The 18,587-nt window shown below is 43.9% G+C and overlaps 1 protein-coding gene across 4 annotated transcripts in view; it reads left to right on the plus strand.

Annotated features, from left to right (window-relative positions):
- LOC117770414 (noelin-2-like) overlaps window positions 1-18,587 on the plus strand; it is a 50,062-nt gene that overhangs the window by 23,628 nt on the left and 7,847 nt on the right. For all 4 annotated transcript variants that reach the window (XR_004615388.1, XR_004615387.1, XM_034599860.1 and 1 more), the window contains 6 exons: window positions 2,285-2,434; window positions 5,104-5,259; window positions 11,109-11,328; window positions 13,022-13,128; window positions 18,078-18,254; window positions 18,349-18,522. Coding sequence is in view for 2 of the 4 variants with exons in the window: in XM_034599860.1 (XP_034455751.1) it covers window positions 2,285-2,434; window positions 5,104-5,259; window positions 11,109-11,328; window positions 13,022-13,128; window positions 18,078-18,254; window positions 18,349-18,522 (984 nt within the window). In the remaining 2 variants the exon portion in view is untranslated. The remainder of the gene's footprint in view (window positions 1-2,284; window positions 2,435-5,103; window positions 5,260-11,108; window positions 11,329-13,021; window positions 13,129-18,077; window positions 18,255-18,348; window positions 18,523-18,587) is intronic.

Consider the following 18,587-nt stretch of genomic DNA (forward strand, 5'->3'; position numbering starts at 1 on the left):
TTTGAAATCAGCTGTATTTTTTATTCCAACATTGTTTAATACTATGAGATGTTAGAGTACATCTGCAATTTGCTTCCAGGTCACGCAGGATGTTTTTCAATCAACAAAAAAACGCTTTTAATTTAAATGTAAAACAATGTTGTCATATGTATTTGAAACATGTTTTTAATATGTGAAATGGCAGCAAGGGTCAGAAAACGCCGTGCATCAGTCTGGCCTGTGAGCAGGTTAGAAATCGTTTGTTGTGCGGTTGTCTGGGAGCTGGTGTCGTCGTGCCAGAGAGGGCAGCAGCTCTGGCTGTGGAACGCACGAGGGTGGAAACTCTCCAGTTGAGCCGGTTGCTCTCCTGGACACGAATGTGTGGGAGATGTCACGGCTGATTTTGAGCTGCAAATGAGAAATATCCCATTTACACACGGGATTGTCTCCAGTGCAGTGAAATACAATGAAATCTAAATAGCACGCGCTCGCCCTTTTTTTCCAAAACATAAATGGACATTTGAATCACAATAACGTGCCCCGCGGCGAGCTCCTGAATCCCTGCGGAGATTTACCAGCAAAATGGAATTAGACTGGAGCATTTTTTTGTTTTTTAAAAGGAAATATTTGTCCGCCCGTCTGACGAGAGCCTGACCTGAATAACACGCTGAGATTCTGAGTAAATGTCTGTTTTGTCGGGAAAAAGGCACAAAAGAAAAAAGTGCCTCGGTGGAATGACTCACTGGTTCCTTTTGAAAAACGCTTTCACTCCAAAGAAGAGAAACGCAAAATACGGCAAACAGACGAAAAGAAGAGAAACATGTGAATGTGTCAAGTGTTTTAATAATTGAGTTTAAGCTGCGACTACATTTTTCAAACACTCCCATCATGCTTTGCTGCCTGAGCAAGACGAAAGTGTTATGACACCATGTAGAAATACCTTTTCCTGCACAGGTCTCGTTCACACTGTCCCCGTATACCACACTGTACTGTATGTGTCACTGGAACTATATATGGCAGACATTTGTATGCAGCCTGAAGGGAAGCAGCTCCTGGTCGCAGCCCTGCCTCTGCTCATGGAGCTCGTGGTGGTTGCACATGATAGAATCGCATATGATGAATGTCTGATACCGGAGTGCATTGTCTTATCTGGGTCACAGCGATTGGGAGGAAGGGGACATATTTCAGAATTAGACAGATTCAGTCGAGCCCGACTTCTTTTTGCTATTACACGAGGCATGAGAGGATTTAGTTTTCAGCTCGGCTGCAGGAAGGGACGATATCTCTTTATCGATGAGTCCGATGGCTGCTGCACATTTTCAAACCTTAACTGATCTTAAAAAACGTGGGAGACCACAGACATAACAGCAGATGCAGCAGATTTTTAATAAGTTGTGAGAACGCACATAGTCGATCCAGTCAAGACACAGGATCTCTCACGATTCCAGAGAGTTGAGAACTCACAGAAACTTTAACTTGACTTCAGAATAAAAAACAAACATGGAGGTGGACTCCTGCCGTAGTCAGCTGGGTGAGAATAACAAAATAAAAGAGCAAGTTTGTCCTTTTCTACTGGTCACAAGGTGCAGGAGACAGAAGTCTTATTGACGCTGTGGGCAGACATGTTCCGGTTTTAAACACAAAATCCAGTTACTGGTCAGCTCGCTCTGATTGGCTTCTGGTTTCATATATACGTCCTTCACAAGTCTCTGGACTATATATTTACTATTCAAAAACAGGGAGGCTCAAATGTCTCTAAACTCTTCACACTACAGAGACATTTGGCAGAATAATCTCTCCAGTTCAGCCTCATTGGCAACAACCCTGCATTTGTCGAAAAGGGCTGAATCGGATTTGAAAGTGGTCCGATTGTCCACAAGGGAGACAGGTCACAGGTTTCTGTAATCCAGCGATATTTCATTTAAAATTACTTTAAATAGTAGCTGAAGGTGGAGATTTTCTTGCTGTTGCTATCTGATAAAAGAATTAGTTATCAAGAAACATATTGATTAAACTATTTATGGACTTTCATCATGTTTTATTACAGTTGGTGAATGTGCCTCAAAGACCATTTGTGTAGCAGCTGCAGGAGTTTCAGTCAAAATCAATACGTTTGAGAAGGTGTATTTCAAATCACATTGATTCCCTCAAAGAAAGTGAGCTTTTTGAGAAACAGAAGAAGGAAAAACCAAGAGATCACTTTGAGTTTAAATTGTTTTTGACTTTGTTGTCATTTCCCTCTGTTGAACGCTCACATGACGCTGCTGCAGCCACTTTCATCACCACGGCCTGTTTGTGTTCGCAGGGCTTGTACCCGGGCTCGGAGGAAGGCTGGCAGGTCTACAGCACGGCCTCAGATCCCGACGGCAGATGTGTGTGCACGGTGGTCGCTCCGGCACGAAACCTCTGCAAGCGAGACCCTCGGAGTCGACAGCTACGCCTGCTGACCGAACAGGTGCGTGTGTGTGTGTGTGTGTGTTTGTGTGTCTGACCCGTGAGTGCATCCTCGCATGTGTCAGTGCTCGGCATTGGGATGCAGCACAGGAGGGGGTGGGGTGGGGGGGAGGCGGCGTACTGGAATGAAATATTCACTGGACTGTCTCTTTGTTTTGACACCTACAGAAACACACACGAACAGACGCACACCCAGGTTTCACTGACAGCTGTATCCCTGATACATCAGTAGCTGCGTCCTCCACCGACTCGCAGTCATTCAACGTGCCAGAGGAGTTTAAACTCAAAGGCAACACTGACAGATGGGTGGGAAAGACACACTTTGCCGTATATCGCCCGATGTGCAGCTCCGTATGAGACTATTTGTGCGTTTGAACGTCTGCATGTTTATATATGTGTGTGTGTGTGTGTGTGTGTGTGTATTTGTGTGAGGGTGTGGATGTAGCCACGTAGGCACTTTTCTGACGATACATCTGCGTCCTGAGAGAGGAATAAAAGTGATTTGTGACAGGAGCGGATGAATTATTGAACACCATCAGTTCCTGCAAACATTTTCTCAGAGCAGGCGCCACTGCAAGGCTCACACATCAGGATATTCCCCCCCCCCCATTCCCTCCAACGTAAAAATGAAACGTGATTATAACTCGCTGCTGGTGTTAGATAAATCAAGGAGGTAACACGAGAACTCTCAGGAATAACTCCTTCCTTCCGCTCGCTCCTCGACTCGGTTCCTGTTGGGAGGACTTTTGCATTTATGAATCGTAATTAGCTCAGCGTGTCTGTGGAAGTGACGCCGAGCTCCGGCTGTGGGCGTGAGGGCGTGTCCCCCTCGTGTGCGGCCTCCCCAGCATGAGCTGCAGCGGGAGAGACGTGTGAGCTGAAGCGTCACTTCCTGATATCTGGGTCATTTTTATAATAGATTTTGTTTTTGTTCTTTTTTTGTTTTCTTCTCCCCGTGCTTGTTTTTCAGCTCGATATCAAAAGGAGATGTGAGATATGTGGTAGCGATTCAGGGCGGTTAATGAGAAAAGGCGTGGGAGTGTTTGTTTCTTCAGAACACAACACACTGTAGGGGAGAATCTCATATTTAAATGGGTCTAATGAGATGCTGCTTCAAAGAGGAGCAGCATCTGTGGGTCTTCGCTTCGTGGTTGTTGAGCCAAAGTGTCTAGAATACTTGAGATTCAGTTCACTTTCAAATGTTTCTCTCATTTTGGATTCTATTAATCATCCGCTCTGACATGTCTGCCCCCCTCTCTTTTAAAAAACTGAAAGGATTTGCTAACAAAAACATTTAGTAGCCGTGTGTCTTCTCAGAATTACTTTTCCGTTATCTTGGATAATCCGCAGTCTTTTTAAATTGGAACCAATTTCCGCTGCATGTGGCTTTTTTCCTCTTTTCTTATAAAGTTCTCATTTTAATTTTCCTCATGAAATACAAATATTGAGCGTTGTCTGTGCAATCTGCTCCAGATATTTGATCTCCATGGAACGTGAGTTTTAAAAAACTCTCGTGAACCCTTCAAATTTCCTTTAGCTCCATCATCAGATCTTTTTTTGGGGGGGGGGGTTTGTCCAATTCTTTACCTAACAGATAAATATAATATAATATACTTTAATGACCTGCGGATAAAGTCTGGAGAACTGGGTCCGGACAGTTTGATTTTCCCACATGCACAAGGCAGCGGGACGTTTTCTGCACAGACGCGTTCACAGATCCTCCACGCAATTCATCGACAACACACAGACAAATTCATACAAAGACAAACAACCCTTCACACTGACTGTGGGAGAAACCTACACAGACACGTAGAGAACATGCAAACTCCACACAGACAGGCCCACGGCCAAGCAGGGATTCGAACCGACAACCCAATGATGATAATGCACTTTTAAACATCAGTTAAACATTATGAAGGTAGCTATCGTTTTCCCTTTTCTGGGCATGTTGACGTTAGCATTTGGCACCACTGTGACAAAGTGCAGCCTCACGGAGCTGCGGACACTTCATCTTGTTGATTTACAAGATCCCTGTGTCATTAGGCCTGAAATTAAATCAACGCTGTCACAGTGAGACAGAAATCGGACTCCTTCAGGTCGTGCACTCCTTCCTGGATACACACCTTCAAAAAGATTTATCAACGCCCGTGTGTTCTGCAATTGAAATTAACACTGTGTAACTTTCGCTCTGCAACAATCAGCCACAAGTGGGAATTTAATCCGTTTAGCTGTTGGGGGCTGTTGAGTGGTTAAGTGTTTTTTACACACACAAATAAAACCTATGAACTGCTTCACCAGAGCTTCGGCTGATGTTCGAGGTGAGACGTTGGAATAGAATAGGCACCATTCAGCTCTATTATGAGTCAGTGTACAAGATGATTTTGGGACCAAATCTGAATTTTAAATCCCATTTAAAATTGCAATTGTGATGCAATGGAAGCAGAAATCTCACAGAGGGAAATCTCTCCCGGTCACATGAAATAAATCTGAAATTGTCACCATGAGATGCTTCTAAAATCACTTGTGTGTGTCATTTAATTCACAAATCCTTTAAGTATTCAATCATGTCATCACTCAGACATACTGCTAGACAATTAAGTATCAACTGTGTGTGTGTGTGTGTGTGTGTGTGTGTGTGTGTGTGTGTGTGTGTGTGTGTGTGTGTGTCAGGTTCAGAATGTGAGTCAGTCCATGGAGGTGGTCGACCTGCGGACGTCCAGAGACCTGCAGTACGTCCGAGACTCCGAGCCGCTACTGAGAGGAGTGGATGGACGTCTACACACGTATGTGGCCAACCCCCGCTCTCTGACGGCAAAGGGCTTGCAGGTACACACACACACACACACACACACACACACACACACACACGCTCAGACGCACACAGAGTAAGACAGTCGCTGTAGGGAACATATAACCTTTGGTGTGAAAACATTGATTTCACGCATGCCAAGCTGAGGCTTCCTGTCTGCTCACAGACGTGCAGGCGTCTTTCATGAAGGGGACAAAATGTGTCTTGAAGCCGTCGACTCGCCGGCTTCACGTCTCTCTCTGCAAGAGTCTCGTGTAGAAAGTGGCAGCATCTCTACACACGGGCTAAAAATAAACTGAACGTCTGGATTGAGTCTGAAATTTATTTCATTGATGCACAGAATCAAAGGGAGTTTATCTCCATCCTGCGTTTGTTGCTTTAGATTTGCAGGAGGAGAGAAAGTCAAATTACCTCGCTGCAAGTTCTGAATTCTAAACGTATCTCACTCCTTAAATTAGGAGTTCTAATCTCATCAGTCCTGGGCGCTTCTGCCTTGACGCCGCTGGCAGCAGGCGTCTGCACCAATGACAAATCAGCAGGGAAGCCAAAGATTATTTGAAGAGTTACAGAGAATTCAGAGGGAACGGATCTGAGGAGTGAATGATCTTAACGGTTAAATCAGCTGTGAAACTGCTTGTTTAATGGCTGCTACTTGCAGCTGTGGACTAATGATACTGAACTAAAAGGTTGTGAGACCCACTGCACTGTTTACCACTGAATGCAGCTTTCCCTGTAAACACAGATCTGGGGATTTGGGCAAAGAATTCGGCCGCAACACCCTCTTGGATATTGTGGTTTGATGAAACCATTAGGACCTAAATTTAGCCCAGTTTAACCTGGATGTTTGTGTTTTGATTTGCAATAGACCAAATCTTCTTATCGGGCAAAAATAGATGTCCTAATTCTGCACCGCCTTCCGGTATGAACCCTTGAAAGACTGTTTTTGGTCCTTTATGTTTATGGACTTCTTAGCTTATGGACATTTACCTTTGGTTTTCCTTGTGTTTGCTTGTAATTTCACTGCGTTCTCCATTTCCTGTTTTACTTTCCTCGTGTCTCTATCCTAACTTCCTGTCTTTGTCCTGTTTCCTGCCCCTGTCATTGTCACCATCTTTTCCTCACGTGTTTCACCTGTGTTCCGTCGTCCTGCCTCCCGTGTGCTTCACTTTGTCTTGGTCGGTTTCCAGTGTCATCTAGTTCCCAGTGTTTCTAATGTTTATCACTATTTTTGTTTCTTTGAACTTAGTTTCCTGGACCTGTGTCTAGTTCTTCTGTAGGGTTATTTTTACCTTATTAAAGGACACCTCAGTCCTTTGGGTCCCTGCTTCTCCCCAAACTGTGACGAGAAAACATGACAGAATTGCTGCTAATGAGAAAACAACAACATTTTGAAAGCACCTAATGACCGAATTTCCCTCCTTATTTCCTTCACTGAGACACAAGGCAAACATATTCGCTTGCGGACGTGAGTCGATGCCTCGTTCACCTTCAGTGCGACTGAACATTCACCCGACAAGTCACTAAATGTTGATAAACGTGATAAGTGATGATAGCCGAACTAGCCAAAATAACAGAAACCATCTTTGAGAGATTTTATTTGACTTTTCAAGTGTGCTCTATGTCCCATCCATCAACGTGGAGGAGACAGGATGCACCCACACCATATATTGTAAATTCTGCAGCTCCATTAGGCTGTGTTAGCCTCTGTCTCAAAATCTGCTGGTAATAAAAAACACAGAAAATAAGAGGAAGAGAATAGTTCAATGAGAAGTAGAGTCAATATGAAGACACAGTATTTTCAAACCACCTGTAAACACCTCCAGAGCTCAGAGATTAATATATTTTCTATTATAGAAAGAAACTGGAGCGTAAATACAATTCATTGTTGGTTGGTGGTTGTTTGTGCCAGAAGATTTCTTGGCAAGGAGCAGCAACACCCCCCCCCCCCCCTTCAATCTTCACTATTTGTCTCGCAGCAGACTTTCGCAACAGATCTAAAGTGCAGACTCTTCTCGCTCTCTCTCTGCAAGACAGTGAGTGAATAATAATAGTTTATTACTTTAAAATACCAAACAGCAAACATGGGACAGATTGACTTGAAACTCCGATTAGAGGCTCGCACGAGACGCTGCATGAACCTGCGAGGGTCTCCATGGGAGGAGGATAAACACAGACACATGCAACGAGCAACATGCTTACACACACACACACACACACACACACACACACACACACACACACACACACACACACACAAGGCACAAGTTCCCTAAATAAAGAGCATCACTGATTTTAAATCCATTCAGCCTTTCATCTTGTGCCGAGCATCTTCTTAACAACATCATTGGGCTCTGGGGTCTGATTTTAAGTTTTTATACAGTTAGCTCTGGTTGTGTGTGTGTGTGTGTGTGTGTGTGTGTGTGTGTGTGTGTGTGTGTGTGTGTGTGTGTGTGTGTGTGTTTGCATCTTGCTCCTTGGGGGTTTTCACAGTCATAAGCTTTTTCCTTTGCACAGAGAGGCAGAACTGGTGAATATTTATGTGCAGCTACTGTATGTTTATCAATAACTAAACAGTGTTTTCATCCCATGGAAGGACGGGAGCAAGAGAGGCGGAGAGGGGGATGTCAGACAGAGAGATTAAGACGGTTTGATAGATAGAAAAAAAGGGGGCGGGGGGGGGGAGAAGAGAGGAAAAGATGTGTTTTTGCATATTGCCATTTTTCCCTGTGGGAGCGACGGATGAGGGAAATGAGCAAAGTGAAGTAAGAGGGAAGGTAAAGGTCAGACAGAGGCGGGGGGGGGGGGTAAACGAGTGAAACTGGAGGAGAGAGATTAGAGAGGTGAAGATGAAAGAGGGGACATGGCAGGGGAGGGATTAACCAGGTGAAGTGTTTACTCTCTAACAGGCCGTGACATTCTCAGCATTTTGTCAACATCGATTTTAATCACTTCACATATTTAATGAACTTCCAATTACATGCAGATAGCGACGCCGGCACGAGTCGGTGGGGACGAAGTGGACGAATGTTGAGATCGAGCCGAGCTCTCGCAGTTTTCAGGCTTTGCTCTCACGACGGCGCTGCGGCTCCAGAACATGTTTTTGAAGTGATGTTGGGGAAAGTGTTTATGATCCGGTGATAGCTGAAGAGGGATTAGACACGCAGCGTGTTTGATGACTGCACAGCCTCTTCCCTGGATGTGTCGTTTTGTTAGCGCGTGGGGGCGTGAGATGTTCCGAGGAGATGAAAACGGTTTATTTTGTCTTTGCTTGTGACACTTTTTACAAAACTCTATCTCTCTCTACAGAGCGAACCGTTTTTCGCAGGGGTTTGAAAAAAGTGTCGAGGATAAAACAGAAAGGGGAAATACAAAGAAAAGCCTTTATCCTCATAGCTGTGTCATGCACATGATTCATACACCAAATATCGATCTTCCTTCCTGCTGATTGCAGCAAAAGTCCTGCTGTCTCCATCGATACAGGGCTCAGTATTTCCAGTTGGAGAGTTATAGACGAAGCTTTAAATCCTCACAATGATCCCTGTTTGCATGTTGTGCTGCTGATCTGCGTGCAGAACAGTCACAGTCACACTCTCCTGCAGCCACATCTCCTCCTGTGGGATGGCGAGCCGTTCCCGGGGCAGATGGGATGTTCAGTCCCTGCAGCTCGTTTCTCGGTTTGGGGCTTTGTTTCCGTTTGTCTAACACGGCTCGTTGCTCCCCTCACTCGCTCCTGTCCCTCGCGTCTCGGCTCCTCAGAGAGATGAAAGGAAGCGAGGATGGAGACGGCGATTGCTCACGACACACAAAGCGTCTAAAATGTTGAATGTGTCGAAAAAAATTAAGTGGGGAAAGAAAGAGTGATGGTTGCATGTAACTGAGGAGTCCCCCCCCCCAAAAAAAAGTGGGTTTTCACAGCCCAAACCAATTACACTGTTCCTTTTACTCAGTTTTCAAAGTGAAACTCAAACTCGAGGGAGATTCACACGTGTTCTCGTCGTGTCCTTTCAACTTTTCACTGACTAAAAGTCCGGTGGGAGAGTATATGTTCCCGCCAAGTTAAAGGAGAAGTGTGAAAACAATCTCTGGTTCCGACCATAAATCTGGACCCACGACAGAAATGAATGGCTTCTGTCTTCGGTCATTGTCATTCCACCACAGAACTTCATGGAAAATGGTTCAGTGTGGTTTTTGAGTAATCCTGCTGACAGACAAACAAACCAGCAGCAATGAAAACAATAGAATGGAACTTAGTAAAGTGCAAACCTCCACCAAATGTTCCCTAATTATGCCAGATTTTTTTCCCGTCAAGATCAATTCATTATTCCTTTGGAAATCTGGGAAAATTTCAATAATTTAACAATTCTTCAATAACATGTCTAAAAACAACTACACCTATGTTATTTGTGTTGTTGACTTGTGTACTAACATCATCCAAAATGTTTCAAATGAATTCAAATCCAGAGAAATTATTGGTTTTATTCAAGATAACGGGACATTTAATTTGAAAGGTTCAGTGCGTAGAAATTAGGGACATCTAGTGGTGAAGCTGCATGTTGCAGCTGAAGACCCCTCACCTCACCCTCCTCTTCCGTTGTCATAAAAACTGAAAAGGTGTTTAGTTTGTTCAGTTGCGACGACTGGAAAAAACATGGCTGCCTGAGTAGAGAGGACCCTCTCCAGATGTAAATATAAAGTATTTAAATATAAAGGGCTCATTCTAGAGTAAAGAAAAGAACAATTCGTGCAATTTAGATGATTAATACACACGAGGGAAAACATCACTGGGATTATTCTATATTCAATTTCCATTTCACCTCAATCTTTCACACTGGACAACAGATGGGTGGAAACACAACCTCCTTTGGCGACGGTACTGGTGACTGCACATTAACTGATTCACCAGCAGCCACGTGCAGAGGTGACCTCAGACCGGAGGCAGCACACTGCAGAAATGATATTAACTCTCTTTTGTATTTTTTTCCAGTGTGGATTTTTGACATTGAAAATTGATCGAATCAAATTTACTGGTGTGAATGAAAAGAAAAGAAAAAGCCCACGACACCTGATGACTGCTTCTATTATGGATCCATTTTATTCTGAGCCCACGATGGAACAGGATTGAAAGAAATAACATTAACGCAGCACAATTTGCAGTAACGCTGATGCGTCTCAGACTGAAGCTTATTACAGGACAACAATAGCTGTGACTCACTGAGCCAAGACACGTGTGGAACAGGTGGAAAATAAGAAAAGAAAAAACGGATGGAAAAATACAGCAAAGAGACAAAGTTGCAATAGATTATTTTTTATGATTCATTTATCATAAAGATCATCTCATTATGCATCCAATCATATTTATTTTATGAGTAATGAATAACTCTGGATCTGCTGTTGTGATTCTGTTTCCATTTGTTTTTAATCTCCAGTATTGCACTCATGCACAGAAATGAATATTCACATTTGGACACACATTCACACTGCAGGGGTGTTGCTCCTCAGGAAAAAACATCTTTATAGAATGAACACCTGTGGTTTCCTCGCTCTCAGCTCCTGTGGAAGCCTCCTTTGTTCTCGCTCGGCCAATTTCCAGGTCACTAGCTGCAGCGTGGAGGAGCGAGGATGGGGAGAAGCACAATTAGGTGAAAGAAAACCACCCTGAGTCTATTCTGGGGTCTCCTCCCTGTTAGACAAGCCCAGACCTGGACAGGGGGTTGTAGTAGTTGGACTCAGAGGAACGTCCGGAGCAGACGTATAAACCACCTCAGTTGGCTCGACTCCCAGTTCCCTCGCCCTAAAGAGACAATAGCGTGTGCCCCATTTTCCCCTCCAACTTATTTCTTCCTCCTGCCTTTCGTGCACCCCGCAGGAGTTGAAGGGCCAGATGTCTCAGCTACTGCCCCTGCTGTCGGTGGTGGAGCAGTACAGATTGGACCTGCAGACGCTGGCCGCCCTGCGAATGGAGCTCCTCAACCTGTCCATCGTCCTGACGGCCATCCAGGAGGAGATCGGAGCGTACGACTACGAGGAGCTTCAGCAGAGGGTCTTACTGCTGGAAACCAGGCTACACAGCTGCATGAACAAACTGGGTACGTACCGAAGGGGAAGTCATACTCACTGACTAACTGCAGTGTGGTTACACATGGTACCGTAGACTGTATATAAAAGTAGATGACAGGTCTCCACTTCCTCGTATTGTACAAAAATGACGACTCACATCTTGACCAATGACAAGTGAGTCTCAGGAACATGAATATCTGTGTGATGAGATGAGAAAAAAACTGTGGCTCTGAAGGAGCTTCTTTTTTTTTTATATCTCAGAAAACAACTCTGATTCTATCACCAAGGTTATCTTGGATTGGACAAGTGCTCTGAAATTCCTAACATGAAAAACATACGCTACGAACTCAACTATTACAATCAGTCAGAGAGGGTCTCACAGAAGATGCTGTCAGATTGAATTATGAGAAGTGTAGGACGTGGTGTTGTTGGAGATGCCGAAGATCAGAAGTCAGGGTGTCTCCGCCTCAGCTTTAACGATTATTTCCCCAACATTTATGAAACTGCAAAACTTAAATGCTGGAGTGTTTCCTCCAGTTGTGAGAGCACCGGGGCTCCAGGCCTGAAAGTAAGACTGCACGTTGCCTCATACAGTAATTAAAAATGGAAGATCATTTCTTGACCTTGATTTAATTGTCATAACAACAGAAATATGAACTAAAATAATGTAGAGGTAACATCTATCCAGCGTCAGTATGTTACAATATGTTTCCCTTGTCCACAGGTAGATTGTGGCTGTTTGTGTAAGGCACACAACCAATAGTTGTTTTCAACGATATCAAACAGATGTAACCAAGAGTTGAGTTACGTTTATGATTAAAGCGATTATCTGACATTTTGGGAAATGACGCTTATTCTCTTTCTTGCAATGTTAGTATAATATATTGTAGGATGTCGTTGGACAGGAGCTAAAACCAAGCGTTTCAGACAGAGGCTGAACAGAGGAGCTGCAGCAGTGGACAGAACACAGGAGCTTGTGAACCTTGTCAAGTGAAAACTCAGGATTGACGGGATCACACACAAGGAACTGAGAGAGAGGTTGTGTTCCTCGGGTGTATTTTGGTGAAAAATGAATATTTGAGACATATTGAGTCATTGAATAAACAGCATTGAAGTAAATTATGCTGCAGAGGTGGTTAATCTGATATATTTTTGTAATTGCTTTGATTTTTTGTTTTTGCAGTGAAAATTGTTCACTATTGAAATCCATTATAACCGCTGTGAATCCGCCCTCTATTCAAATTCTCCGGCTGAGTGTTTTTCACACAAAAGACAGATTTCGGGTTGTGTTTTACTTTAAGGTCACAGTTGCAATTAGTGAAGTAAAACGCAGGTCAAGGTTTGGCAGCTCAGATTCTCTGTCGGTGTTTTAACGAGACTTCACTGATTTAGAAAGGTAGTTATTAGTGGTACGAGTGGAACGAGTGGTTAATCTGACATCTCGAACATCCTCGTCTTCCACTGTCATGTCTCTTCTGTGTTTACTGGTGGAGAAACGTGTTACTGCTCATGCTTGGGACACAAACATATGTTTACGGTACAGATTTCATGAAGGAGAAAGGCGACAGTCGACCTTGACGGACAACATCACTGACACCAAACCAGAAAACAGGAAAATGCACTCTTCATCTTCCCAGTTTGTGTGTTTGTGTATGAGTCACGTTCGTTTTCTTGGATCCTCGTTTGCAGATTTAATACAAATCATTCATCATTTGTCAACAGGTTGTGGTCGCCTGACTGCAGTTAACGGCCCGATCACCGTGAGAGCCTCGGGCTCCCGCTTTGGCTCCTGGATGACTGACGCCATGATTCCCAGCTCCGACAGCAGGGTGGGTGTACAGTGTGTGTGCTGTATATGTGTGTGTGTGTGTGTGTGTAAAGCATGTGATGCAAACATGGTCACAAGGCAGACACACAAACCTGTTTTCCTTGGTGTATTCTTTCTGTCTCTTCCTGTCTTATTTTCAGCTTGACTTATGTCTCGGTTTAGAAAAAAACTTCACCTACTTCTCACAAACAAACATACTCCGTTCAGGGGGAGCATATTAAGCTAGTTGTCAAGGCGACTGTCTCCCAGTTGCCAGGTGTGATTTATATCGCCATGGTGACCCTTGCCTGTTCCCTATTAGAGCTTCTCCCTGGTGATGAAAATGAGCTATACGTGGCAGCAGCATCCCAGACATCGTCTTGTTTGCCAGGAACCAGTTTGACTGGTTCCCGGTTACTGGGTTATGAAAGGGGCCGGATTCCTGGTCCCAGAGTCTGTTTCTGTCTTTTAATGGTGTTCACAAGATGCTCCTGAATCTGTGAGGCACCCAGCAATGCAAAGTTCAGTTCCTACAAATCCACAGTTTCCTCCGACTGGATTTATATCATGAAGAAGCCAGTGAAAATATGAAAAATCTGTAATATACTAAAGAAACTTTATCTTGCTTCTTTTTTTTTTTTAGCTTAAAGGAACCCTGTGGCATTTTCTTGTAAACAAACAGTTATATTTACATTTTGTGTCTCTCGCCAAAACGCACCGTGTCCTCGAGGCTCAACAAACATGTCGCATGAGTTTCCTGCAACAGAAAACATTTGCAGAGCTGATTTTTTTTAAAACGTTATGTATTATGGTGGCAAGTTTTAACGTTGTGATATAAATGCAGACATTAACCATTGTTTGAAACGTTATGAAGGTGAACTAGATATCGTGCTCAAAGACATGACAGCTCCCTCTCCCCCTGGTGCTGGCAGAAATATAGGTCATAACCCCCACCTCCTCCATGTTACTGGATGGGACATGGACCAGATTGAAAACTCAAAGTACATGTTCAATACGTTTTTCTCAAAGATGGTTTCTGACAATTTATGAGGCCGTATGTTCAAGTGTGCATGTTTCTGATCAAATCGGTTTAATTATTAATTTGATAAAGCGTGCTGTTACTGCTACTTCACCAGACTACACAATAGTTTTTCTGTGAAATCTCTCATAATGCAAATAGTGAATGCTGGCAGCACGTACTTTATGGGAGGTGACCTTTACGGCCTTTGATATTTCATAAGGTCATTATTATAAAGGTTGCTGATATTGAGTATCAGAAATATCACCGACCAAGTGGAAAATATAATTATAGGTTTTCTATTTCTCATTTTGAAGTAAAATAAACTCAGTTAAAGTCACATAAACACACACACACACACACACACACACACACACACACACACACACACACACACACACACACACACGAGTCAAGATGAGAAAAGTCACTCTCATACATCCCTCAGTATCCATGACTACAGTGGCTGCATATAGGGTCCCAGCTTGGCATTTATGAATTCTTTAGTAGCTCCTCGGTGAGTGTGAGTGTGTGCGCACACGTCACACTTAACACACTCAAACACACACAAACGCCTGCACACACCTGTCGCTGTGTTTGAGAGCAGCTGCTGAGGTGTGGATATCCCCTGATCTGTCAAGATGTCTCTGGTGATAGTGCGAGAGGGAGAGAGAGACAGAGAAAGAGAGGGGACGAGAGACAGAGAAAAGGAAGAGAGGAAGGGGGACGGTCGGTGAAGAGGTGTGCTGCAGGGACAGAAGACGGTACAGCCAAAAGAGGGGGCGGACAAAAACGAAGAGACGACGGGAGGGAGCGGGTTGATCAAAAGCACAACAGTGGGGACAGACAAGCAGGAGGGGATGAAAGAAGCAAGGGAGGAGATGAAAAAGGAAAAACAACAGAAAAGAGACGAGTCGAGACAGGGCTGCAGTAGACGTTAAAGATGGGCTTGCATTTTTAATGCCTTATTGGTCACTGTAATCATCCCTCTCCTCCACACAGGCAGGGAAGTGATCGCTTCTCACTGTGACTGAGGAATAAGGAACTTAATCCTTTTCTCTGTGTGGAAATGCCTCCAAAGTGCAGCCGAAGATGAGGCTGAAGCAGTTTGAGTTCAGACAAATCAAGTGGTTTTCTGTGTCTCTCTCTGCTTGTGCATTTGGTAAGCTGAGGAATTGTGTTGTCAGAGGATGTTGCATTGGGTTGCAGCAAAAAACTGTAATTGTGTTTACAGTCAAACGAACAGGGGTTAAAACAACAGAGGTAATAACATCGATCACAGTAGAGCTATATAAGAACATTTAGGCACAAAACACAAAGACACAAAAATCACGGTCGTATAAATAGCGATCTAAAGACGGACGACATAACAGCTCCTCTGAAAGTGAAGCCAATGCATCTCAATCGCCTCCTGGTGGCAGGCTGCAGTATAGGTCATCAACCTGCCTCCTCCATGTTTGTGAATGGACACGTTCTTATCACACTGATGTATCTTCAAGTTAAGTTCAGTTTGGTTTTAATTAGTTAATTGATTTTTTATTAAAAAAAGGGTGAAACTGACTCACAATTGATGGCGAGTGTGTATCGGAGGAGCCTCGATGCTGCGGCTCCACGATCACGACTGCACAGAACCCCGACTCCAAATAACGTTTTCTGCGCAAGATGGCATCCATCTTTGTATTCAGTCAAATACATAAATACATACATAACGATTTGAATCCATCTTTTTGGGTGCAGGCCAGAAGAAAACCCTGCAGCGAGTTCAAGAAACAACGGAGAAAAAAGAGAAAACTCCCTCGTTACCTTTTTTTTCCAAAATCAGCATCTGGAGCTTATTTATCTTGAGCAAATGGTGCATTCAGATGCGATAAGATCACATCTGCCAGAAAACAAAGGCGCGTGTTGCTTTGAAACACTGTTTTTTAAAGAGGTTTAGATCGGAGAAGTTCTCATCAGATGAGCTGGTGAAGCAGGAAGAGAGAGAGGAGGAGGAGGACGGGGGTGTTCAGAGGAGAGGAATGAAAGAGAGAGCGTCGGTGTCTTTGCAAATCACCAGAATCACTGCAATCAGAGGGGCTTTGTCTGAAAGTCTGTAATTCAGTGTGATTACATTTTTTTAATATTGCGGCTAGAAATTAACTGTAATTTAAAAAAAATCCGCTGCCTCCGCTGGAGAAATGTTCTTTTCTTTGACACGTGGAAGAGAAGATCTTTTCATCTGCTCGCGCTCCTCTGCCCGCTGTGCTTCGCTCTGTTTGCAGAGGGAATAACGAGCATCTTCTTCACCAACAATTCTCTGTCTCTCTCTCTCTCTCTCTCTCTCTCTCTCTCTCTCTCTCTCTCTCTCTCTCCCCCTCCTTTTTCCATCTCTTTCACCTCCCGTCCCTAATTAATCCTCCGCGCTGTCGACACTCAATTTTTCTCTCCATCTCGTTTCTTCTCCCCCCCCCCCCTCATATCGTCTCCCGGCCTCTGTCCATTTGTTTTGCCAGTGATCTCTGATGGTTCTCTTTCCGCGCCACCCCCCCCCCCCCCCCCCCCATAAATCATCTAGTATATATGATATGATGATTTCTCACGTCTTAACAAGCCTACAGGACAAAGACTCGTCTGACATCATCGTGTTATATATTATCACAGCAAGAGATAACTGTTGTATTCAGGTTGAAATATGTTCTCGTATTGTGGAATAATAAGCCTCTGTTCTCACATGTGTAGTTAATGGAAGCCGATTTACCACTAGAACTTCTCAGTATTGGCTCCGTGCAGTGAGTGCTTGTATGTTCACGGTGTGGTGCTAAAAGGCTGAGGAACAAAACGTATCATCCTCAACAGTTGATGAATCAGACGTTGAAATTTGAGGAGTAGAGCTGTTACTCTGTTATCTCGGAAAATGTGAGAGCCGTCATGTGACGTGAACGTAACACTGTTTGGTTCCTTTACACAGAAAACTACCTATTGTATCTACTGTGGCCTGATTTCTGGATGTTTTTACTGTGATTTGTGAGGTTTTTGTGGTTTAATTTGATTCGTAACGTAAAGACGAGAAAAGTGCTTCACAAATTCAGTCCATTTTCTCTCCTGAAATCATTTTTTTTTACGGATTATACTGTGAAAATACATTAAAAATCCAAATAACCAATTCATGAGATGGAATATTTAACACGTCTTGCTGTGAGTTGGTCTAATCGAAGATGAACAGACTCCAGCACACTGAGAACTCTGCAGCTCGGCTTCTCCTCCTCACATACAAGATTTTATGCATTTCTTAAATTTGATTTGATTTATTTTTCTTTTTTCTTTCCTTGTATTTTAAATGTCATTTAAATGTCATTTTGACATGTTCTTATGTTTCTTAAAATCTGTTCTCTTCTTATATATTTTATGTAAAGCACTTTGAGCTGCACTTCCTGTATTAAAGTAAATCAAATACAGTTTATTATTATTATTATTATTATCATATTTCCCAGGTTTCAGAGTGTTATTATGCAGAAAACATCATTGGAGAAGCCGCACAGCGACACTCCAAGGATGAGCATCCTCCAAAAGATGATTGATATATGCATGTGCTTTTGGTTTTTGAAATTTGACATCTGTATAATCTCCTTGAATCTCAAGTATCCGTCAACCTCCATGTTCAGCACTGAGGCGTGTTGAGAATCCAAAGCTTGCTGCTGTGCTAGTTACCGTTGCTAAGCTGTGATTAAACCACCACAGTTCTGTTCAGGGGTCATTTTAGAGAAGAGTCACTCAAACATCTTTGGCTCAGTGTCGCTGATTTGTCTTGATTTGTTTTTGCTTGAGGAGTTCAGAGGCCAACAGGGACAGGGTTTGAGTGGCAGCTGCAAACCAAACACCTGGTTATTATCAAGCCAGGTGACCATTTGGGATCTGTTGGATTTAATCCAGCTTCCTGAATATGGCGATAAGAACAGATGTCTTTGCGTCCCCAGGTCTGGTCGATGGACGGTTACTACAAGGGCAGACGTGTGTTGGAGTACAGGACCATGGGGGATTTCACCAAGGGCCAAAACTTTGTGCAGCATCTGTTGCCGCACCCCTGGGCAGGAACCGGCCACGTGGTCTACAACGGGTCGCTCTACTACAACAAGCACCAGAGCAACATCCTGGTAAGAGACTGGCTGCAACCCGAGCAGGGGGCGGGGGGGGTTTAACAGTTTGATAATCAGATGACACAGGTGAGGGATTGCCTCTTCTTTCCAGGTCCAGTACCACTTCCGCTCCCGCAGCGTGTTGCTCCAGCGCAGCCTGAGTGGAGCCGGATACAACAACACGTTCCCCTACAGCTGGGGAGGGTCCTCTGACATCGACCTCATGGCGGACGAGACGGGACTGTGGGCCGTCTACACCACCATCCCCAACGCTGGAAACATAATGGTACAGTCTGCCCCCTGACTGTGTGTGTGTGGGTGTGTGTGTTTTCCTGCACTCTGGTGATAACT

Source organism: Hippoglossus hippoglossus, chromosome 1 (assembly GCF_009819705.1).
Source record: "Hippoglossus hippoglossus isolate fHipHip1 chromosome 1, fHipHip1.pri, whole genome shotgun sequence".
NCBI classification, from domain to species: domain Eukaryota; kingdom Metazoa; phylum Chordata; class Actinopteri; order Pleuronectiformes; family Pleuronectidae; genus Hippoglossus; species Hippoglossus hippoglossus.